Genomic DNA, 9,036 nt, shown 5'->3' on the forward strand with positions numbered 1-9,036 from the left:
GATAGTGAGACCCATCAAAAAGTTTTCTCTTCAAAATAGAGAGAAAACTTGGTGGGAGAAAATCTTATAGGTGAAGAACAAAAATGCCCATGTGTGCACATGGGCTTTTTCAGTATGTTTTGTTTTTGTTTGTTTGTTGATTTTTTTTTTTTAAAATTTTAAAAAAATTTAATTCCAATTTTAATAAGTTTTTTTTTTTTTTTTTTTTGTTCATTTGCTTTCCTGGGCTTTAGTACCCTTGTTAAGTGTTTCTTTTGTTCTCATTCCATTTTTTTTTTTTTAGACGTGATTTTTATTTTTTAATAAATTTGGGTGATTGGATTTTTTTTGGTTGTTTGTTACTTTTTTGTTTCAATTGGGCATCATTTTTTAACAAGGGTATATGAGTAAACTTATATAAACTCAATCTTTCCATCTCTCCATTTTTTCACTTCCAACTAAACAAAAAATAGGGAAATTAAAATATTTTCTATCCTCTCATTTTTCCATTTTCCTACCATTTTCTATCCTCCTATTTTTCCACCTCTCCAACCAAACGGACCCTAAAAGATTAGCTTAAGAAGTAAAGAACTGAATTGAAAAGTTTTCTATAAAAAACCTTGGTCAAATGCTTAACTTTAAAAGAATCTAGTAATGACAAGTTGGACTTATGATACATAGAAATGGGATTAAACAGCATCTCTCCCTAGTAGGAGTTTTTTTCCTCTCGTTTTGAATACGAGTTGCTCCATCCCTAACCTTCAGTTCTAAGGGTTATATAGTAGCCTTTTACTTTCTCTCTAGACAGAAACAAAATTTCAAGTCATGGACCAGAGTATTCTCTACAGTTTACAAAACTTGCAGCTCACAAAAGAGGAAGAAGAAGCTATTCCTATCACTATCACAAACAGCTCAGACCTCCTTGAAGAATGTTCCTTAAGTCTTTTTGGGTGGCTTCTCTCTGATAGGCAACGGAACCAACAAGCTTTGAAGAACACTCTAAGATCAGCATGGAAGATGGGTTCAGACATGAGAATTGTGGAAGTGGGAAATAATATACTCCAGTTTAAGTTTAGCTCTAAGTATCAATTAGATTGGGTTGAGAGGTGTGGACCTTGGAGTTTTGATAATAACCTCCTCTTACTCTGCAGATGGAAAAAAAGGCTGACTTCCACAAATATTTTGTTCACCCATTCTCCCTTTTGGGTTCAAATTTGGGGTCTTCCTTTTGAGCATATGTCACAGGAAGAAGGGGAAGAAATAAGTAGCAAGATAGGTAGATTTATTGAAGTGGATAGGCGTTCGTGGCAATCTGATCCGCAAGATTGGGTTTGTGTGGATTTGGAGATTGATAAGCCACTTAGAAGGGGAGCTTATATTACAAGCTCTGATCGAGGATGTCTATGGCTCTCATTTAGGTATGAAAGGCTACCTACAGTGTGCTTTATTTGTGGAAAGCTTGGGCATGATAATAAGTATTGCCCAATGTCCAAAGATTGGAGAAGTGTTTGTCCTCAATATGGGGACTGGTTAAGGGCTGGGTGGACTGCAAAAGAGACCGGCAAGGAAAAGTACTCGAGTAAGGAAAAGAATCGTGGCATTTCTGCAGAGCAAGGAATACAGGAGATGGTTTGGCTGGCAATTGGTTTTTCATTAGAAGGCTTCTGGGTTAGAGGTTTAGAGGACGGGAACACAAGCATAGAGAAGGGCGTTATTGGGGAAGGTGGAAACATCAAACGTGTGGATGGACAGCTCTCAGGGAACGTATAGGCTATCAGTGATGTTTCGGAATAGGTGATGAATGTCTTTGATCCTTGTGAGAAGTCACGTGGTCAACTAATTCTGGAGGTTTCTAATGAGCAAAGAGGCTTTATTTCTCATGGGCCAAAAGGCCCTGCCTCTCATGGGCCAAAAGACTCTTCCTCATAAGGGAGCCCAAGTACAAAGGCCTCTTTGGATAAAGATGAAAAAGAAACAGTCAAAGCTGGTATGATTTTTCAGGCCAAAGCAAAAGAGAAAGGAAAGCAAATCTTGGGTAAAGGCAGCCTGAAAAAATTTGCCTGTGCGAAAGGGAGAACAAATGATGAGCAAACACTCGCCCAGTTGAAAGTGATAGGAATAAAGCGCTTGAGAGGAAAGGAAACTTTAGAGGATGAGGATACTCGTGCTAAAAAATGCAACTGTGAAATAGTCCCATCAGATTTTGCTGACTTTGTTTCAGAAGTGGCGGCGACTGCCTGGCAGCGCCTCCGGGATCAATGATTGGCTTGGGTCTGTGTAATAGGTTGCACACACTTGTGGAATGTTAGGATCCTGGGGCTGTTCCTGGTCTTGTAGTTTGGTGCTCTAGAAATGGGAGTCCAACAGTGTAGTACATACGCCTTATTAGTTGGCTTGTGCTTGTAAAGTAAATCTTTTGTAGTTTGGAAGGATCTATCTTTGGTTGCTGTTCCTGTGATGGCAGGATGGTAGCTAGGTGTCTGTTTCCTTTGTTTTGTCTTTCCGGTTGTACTTCATTTTCTTGTGGCAATGAATTTATGTTCCCCATAAACAAAAAAAAAAAAAAAAAACAAAAAAAAAAAAGATTAAACAGCTGATTAATGGCTGCAACCTTCATTGAAGGAATTCTATTTTTTCTATTAATTTATAGGTAATTTCTTAGGTGACATCTATGATGGAGCCTATCAATGGCTGTCTTTGTTAATTTCCCCCATATATATAAAACTTGGAGGGAGGGAAATTGTATAAAAGGTAGCAAAAGAACATAGAAATTAAAACTTGCTCCTGAGTCCTGACTATCCAGTCAAAAAGAGAATAAAGGAAAAGTCTAAAAAGGGGTTTTCAATTTTACAACACTAGCATATCTCATTATCAAAACAAGGGTAGAGTGGGAGCAGCTGGTAAAAATAGTGGCAACAGTAGGTTAGCTCGTTCATTCTTCCTCATGCCTCCACCAAATCCGACTTCATGTGCTAAAGAAAATAAATAAGAGCATTAACAAACGAAATTTTTTGAAAGAAACTCCAATTAATGAGAATATGAATAGCCAGTCGAAAATCTTAACACTTACAATGTACGCCAGCACAAATAACAATGCTCACATCTTCCCAAAAACAGACATTAGTAATTTGAGAAATAGATGTTGCATCCACAACATTTTTATAATATTTTCACAACAAATCATAGGTGGTTAGTTGTTATTGGTTCAAATTTGAATCTAACACTAAGATTACTTTTTTGCCCCAATAATAACAACCAGTAATAACCTGCCATTTATGATTTGTTGTAAAAATATTGTAAACATATCATTCCTCTAGTCATTTAGTCTAAGTAATTGGTAAACCGTTAATGAACAAAAAGGAAGGATACAACCCTTTGTCTTTCATATTTGATGAATTCACCTCATTTATGCTGTAATAAAAAAATAAAATAAAAAAACCTCTGGTGCCAAAAATTTGGCGTCAGTAGCAGACTCATACTTTGCGGCTTTTGAAGTTTGAACAATAATTTTTACTTCTTGAGCCTTCCAATGCCACAACATTCCTCCTTCACAATAAGCAATGTTTCTGGTCTCTACTGCACATGACCAAACCACCTAAACTACATTCTGCAGCACGGTCCTATATATAGATTATTTCGCAAGTGCCTTCAACGTAATATGTTCACGTGTAGAAGAAGCACCTTGAACGATAGGCCTGTTGTGAATGCCTTCAACCTCATATAGTACAACTACATTCACATTTAAGCCTCAAATGCCTATTTTTGTCACAAACCATTCTTCAAGGTTATATTATTATTATTGTTGTCAGTATCATTTTCTTTTTGATAGCAATATTGAAGGCACTAGACAGCATAATCAATCAATATATATAAGCAGAGACCTCATGTTGGAGAGTGAAATTATGCCATGTAGTGCATTCCTTGAAGTTCTCTTTATTTAATTTTCTAGTTCAACAAAGTCTGTATTCATATTGAAGTATTAATTTATTGAATTGGCTAATAGAATAAATGCATATATTAATTATCTATTGTTGTACATTAATTATTTATATTAAATGAATTTACATAATTATTTTTATAAACTCTATATAGAAAATATTTTATAGTTGGAAAAATAATAATAATAATAATAATAATAATAATAAATTTTTAATATGACATTCTTACTCATGTTTAGTTGGTTTGTCAACAACTGTTACAAAAGCCATAAAGAAAATTAAATATTTGTGAAATCCCTAAATTTAATCTTAATTCTTTAAATTTCCTAACTCCTTTGTGTGTGTGTATTTGTGTGCGCGCGCATATATGTGTGAACTAACACTGTAATATGTATTCTATATAGTTAGAAATATTACTAATATAATAAAAATGTTTATTTTGTTATATTAATTATTTTAAGCATAATGAAATTTTAATATTATTTTTCTAAAATTTATATGAGAAATAATTGATTTTTTTATGTGAGAAACAATTGATTTGAAATATAGCATTTTTACTCAAATTTAGTTGTCTTTGCAACAATTGAAACCATGTCCAACAAAAAGGGGAAAACTTTTTTAGTAACACACAATCAAGAATATATATAAATAATAATAATTGAAGGATATAAGCATTTTTTAGTAGGCATGAAATGTGTCTATCTATATTAGCTACTATATCATACAATTTTCAATTTGTAAACACATGCGCGCATGCACACACACACACACACACACACACATATATATATAGCATGATCGAATCACTATACTACTCTTAGTGTATTTCTATTTTGTCTCTATGTATAAAATAACTAAAGATTACAATTTTTTACAATGAAATTTATTGAAATATCTTTTATTATACATTGATAGTTGGGGTGGGAGTCTTTATCCTGAATGTTTCTATTGGAAATTAAGATGTCAATCAATTAAATTACAAGATTTTTGGTATAATTTATCAAAATATTGAAGAAAACTAATAATAAATTGCACCGCACATTGTGTAGTAACTCAATTAGTTACTAAAAAAATCACAGGTCCAAGTATGAAAGTTTATGTAAAACGAGAAATTGATATATCACTCACATGTCCAAGCCGGTTCAGTTGGTTTATTTGAAATCAAACCTAAACCAAAGAGCGGATCTTGATCATCATAAGAAGCACAATCCATACTATAAACTCAGCCAAAAGCGGTGAACCAGCCCAAATTTGGAATCGGGTATTTTGTATTACACGTGTGCGTGCACACACAATCTCAGTTTATGCACTCTCTGCATGTACATAAACTTATTTGCACTCCTCAGCATCCAAGATGTGCGTTTGTCACCATCCTTGAATGGACACTACAAAAGGTCGCACATTCTATTTTATTCAAATTTCCTGGAAATTGACTTCCCTTATTTTCAGCATTTCAAAACAAAAGTAAACCAAAAATAATATAGATATAAGAACTAGAAACTAGAAAGCATGTCTAAAATCAGCTAGATTCACCAGCCAATAATCTACCTAAAGCATGTTTGATCATCAACATGTTTGCTCCAATTTTTGGGGAAAGTTGGCATATGTTTTCTAAAATGCATGAGATGACTATCATACGCATATATATTTTTATATACATGAGATGTCAACGGCATTATATGCTTAGAAGATATACTTCAACTATTTCACAATGCAAAATTTTTTTTTTTGAGAAAGATTAGTTAGTTAAGTTAGCAAGGAAATTCTAGTGTGCTAACAGGTCTAAGATCACCAACCGTATACTAACAAAACGGCCTAAGTCTTGTTAGTCTAGCAAATTACATCTATTTTACAATGCAAATTACATCTATTTTACAAAATGGGCAGCACAGTAATACAGAAAAAGTATTAAAAGCCGAAATTAATATGAAAAAGAAATGCATAATTCTCATTAATTACCTCATTCCACTTGTTGGGAGTATTCAAGGATCCCGTGTCATCAATGAGCAACAGGAGTCCACCCTGAATAGGTATCTGTCTACATTTTGTAAGACATTATCAATGCCTGATGTAGCATATTTGGTTTAGCATCAAAGATTATGTCACAGCAGTCCATTACAAGAGCCACATCTTTGATCAATGCTTCAGTTTGCCTTGTTAACTCACAACATTTCTCCTCTCATTTCCAGTTCCAAGCCTTCAGTTTTATTCTCCAAGCCCCAACCTGCATCAAAGCACTTATTGCTGCTGCTGCAGCATTTAGCATATAGTGAAAACCCAAGCCCTGTTATATTATAACCAACTTGTTGACTTCCCTTAAATGAGCTAATTCATTATACACATCTGGCCAATTTTTGTATAATTTCATATTAACATAGTTAGGAAAAAAATTGTTGGCACGGGGAAAAGAAACTTTTCTTGTCACTCATAACAGAAGGCACATAGCACAAAACTAGAAAATATCTTTCAAAGGAGGTAGCTCCATGCAAAATTCTGGCAGTAATCTGTTCCATAACATTACAATGAAAAATATCCATTAAGAGGAATTAGAACTCAGATATTACAAAAAACAATAAGCATATAGCAAAGGAATTACAGGAAACCATACGTAAGTTAACAATGCCTTGCCCCATACAAAAGATTTATCCAGCAATGGAAAGGTAGGTAAAGAACCATCATAATAGCCAATCCAAGCTCACTTGCACTCAACACCAGCTTCAGCAGCCCGGCGGGGCTTGTTTTTTCTCCTACTTCCATTTTGTCGGAATCCAACTGACTTTGTTGAATCATCGGGACTTGACTTTTTTCCAATGCCATTCTCCCCTCCAACTGAACTGATATTTTCTTTGACCTGAGCAGACCTCTTCCTCTTCCGTCCGTTCTCTATGGTATTCTGATTTTTCATATCCTTTCTAGAAATATTAACTTTTGCATCCTCTCCATCGTCTACTATCTTGTCAGTGTTTCCTTCCTCCTCTTCTTCTTCGATTTCATCCTTTAATGGTTTTTGAGGCCTTCCTCTTCTCCTGTATGCTGGAATTTTTTCCTCTTCACCGCTTCCAGGATCCTCACGAGAGGCAACAGCATTTTGTTTCTTCCCCTTTCCTCTACCTCTACCCATAATAAAGAAACTCCCCAAAGAGAATTTTGAACAACTCAAAAGGACTTCTGCAAAGTCAACCGGCCAAACTTAAAGTCCTGAATTTAAATTTAGTAACTGAGATTGCAAATTTTAAAAGATGACAAAATTAATACATTCCATTTTCCACAGCCAAACAAAATTCCAGTCATGCTAATGACGTAGTTAACAATGGCATTAGTTGACATATAACCAACAGCCTTTTCAGGAAGAGGACATATCCTCAGCCTTATTAATAACAAAGGGAGAATAACTTTACAAAGAGCTTTGTGGCCTCTGCAGCCTTACCCAGTTCTCCCATGAGGAAAGGTTTGAAACCCACTCACCCATTTGTTTAAGCAATTAAAGGAAGAACAAATTTTTTTTTTCTTTTACTTTTTCATTTTGAAATTTACATTTACTCATGAAAACATAAAAATCTATATTTTACCCTATATTTGGCTGATGAGAAAGCCAAGGAAAAGAAGAGAAAAGAAAAAGAATAAAATAAACTTCAATGAATTCTATAAAATCCATTCAGTGGATGTTATGTTTCTGAGCTCCTATATAACAAAATTCATATATTCATTAATTGGTTGGCTTCCCAATTTTACAACCTTTTCAAGACAGCCAATTTAAGCCAAACATCAGTAGAGTCCAGTCCACTGCAAACCTGGGACACCACTGGCAACAAATATATCAGGAACAGAAAAAACAAGTGATAAATAACCCAAATCAGGCTCTTTATAGAAACATATTCAACTCATCCTCCCATATGAAGAAATCAGTAGCCAAACAAACAAAAGCAATCCATTTCATGATCAAAACAAAAACAAGCAATCCATGCTAACATCATATGAACATTATATAGAAGAAAAGAAAATCAATAATCCTCAGTTTAGCTGCTGTGAATCTGAGTGAAAGTGACCAAGAAAAAAACTGTAAATCCTATGTCTAGTGTTGTTTTGGTTTGCAAAAAGTGAGATACTCACCTAACCTAAACCCAATGCTTCTCAGTGAGGTACAGGTCACTCTTTCCTAAGTTCTCTGACAATGAGAAACCTATAATCAAAAATAGTTTTCTTTCCCTACTTATTCTCAGAAAAGAAACAAAGAATTAACCTTTTCAGCCAAACTTAAAAAGAGAACATATATCCCTTCCTGTAATATATGTTGTATTCACAAAGAAATGAAGCTGACCTCATAAAAAATCCATTTTCTGCATCTGAAAGACAAATCCCACTTCTCAAAATCTGATTACCTATCAATAAACCATTAAAACCTCAAAAAACAAGTGGGTTAGTTTCTGTTGATGGTTTCAAATGTGAAGTAGCAGAGACCAAAAAGTGATGGAAAATATATCTGAATGAGAACTTAAAAAAGACCCAGATCACAAAATGATTTGACTATGAGAGGTATTAGCGTAAAGATTGATGCTTAAAGAGATTTATCATAGCCATAGTGGGTAGAGAGCTTAGCTATAAAGAGAAGAAAGGAAAAGAGGCGGACACTAGAGAGAACTGAATTAAGAAGCAAACAGAAGTAGAAATAGAATGGTTGAAACTTGAAAGTTGAAACTTCATAAGTAAAAAATGGATTTTTTTTTCTTTTGGGGTCCACCTCTCAAGGTCGAGGATCCTAAAGGAAATTAGTAAATATGTGTGGTAAAACTTAACATATATGGAGAGAGATTTTTCATCACTGTTTTTTTTTTTTTTTCCTACTATTATCATAATTTTTTTATTATTATTGGTGTATAGTAAAACTTTAAAAGTGGTATTAGTGCATAAATGAATAACAAAATTTAATTACAAACTTAGTTTAGCCAAAGACTAAAGATCAATAGTTGTGTCATGAATCAAATATTTAAATTTCAAATTTTTGTAATCTAAAATTATATTTAAATAATAATTTTATAGATCAAATAATAAAAAATATCTTATTAATATAAAATTTGATAAGTATGTTAAGAACATAAAAGATATATCATTTAACGGTTAG

General features: G+C 33.8%; 1 protein-coding gene across 8 annotated transcripts; it reads right to left on the reverse strand.

Moving 5' to 3' along the window:
- Positions 1–4,977: 4,977 nt before the first annotated feature.
- On the reverse strand, positions 4,978–8,602 carry LOC115954081. Of its 8 annotated transcripts, none has more exons than XR_004083822.1 (4): positions 8,236–8,602; positions 7,653–7,708; positions 5,877–7,085; positions 4,978–5,302 (listed from the first exon to the last, which is right to left on the reverse strand). XR_004083822.1 is itself a non-coding variant. In XM_031071943.1 (4 exons), exon 4 carries the CDS (start codon positions 7,036–7,038, stop codon positions 6,613–6,615), a length of 426 nt encoding a protein of 141 aa, XP_030927803.1. In that variant the 5' UTR covers positions 7,039–7,085; positions 7,653–7,708; positions 8,028–8,082; positions 8,236–8,594; the 3' UTR covers positions 6,360–6,612. The 8 variants fall into 8 exon arrangements, 6 of the variants coding, with proteins under 6 accessions (XP_030927803.1, XP_030927804.1, XP_030927801.1 ...); XR_004083823.1 differs by having other exon boundaries at positions 4,980–5,302; positions 7,653–7,719; positions 8,236–8,601; XM_031071943.1 differs by lacking the exon at positions 4,978–5,302 and adding an exon at positions 8,028–8,082 and having other exon boundaries at positions 6,360–7,085; positions 8,236–8,594.
- Between the last annotated feature and the right edge of the window lie 434 nt (positions 8,603–9,036).

Source organism: Quercus lobata, chromosome 7 (assembly GCF_001633185.2).
Source record: "Quercus lobata isolate SW786 chromosome 7, ValleyOak3.0 Primary Assembly, whole genome shotgun sequence".
Classification (NCBI taxonomy): Eukaryota; Viridiplantae; Streptophyta; class Magnoliopsida; order Fagales; family Fagaceae; genus Quercus; species Quercus lobata.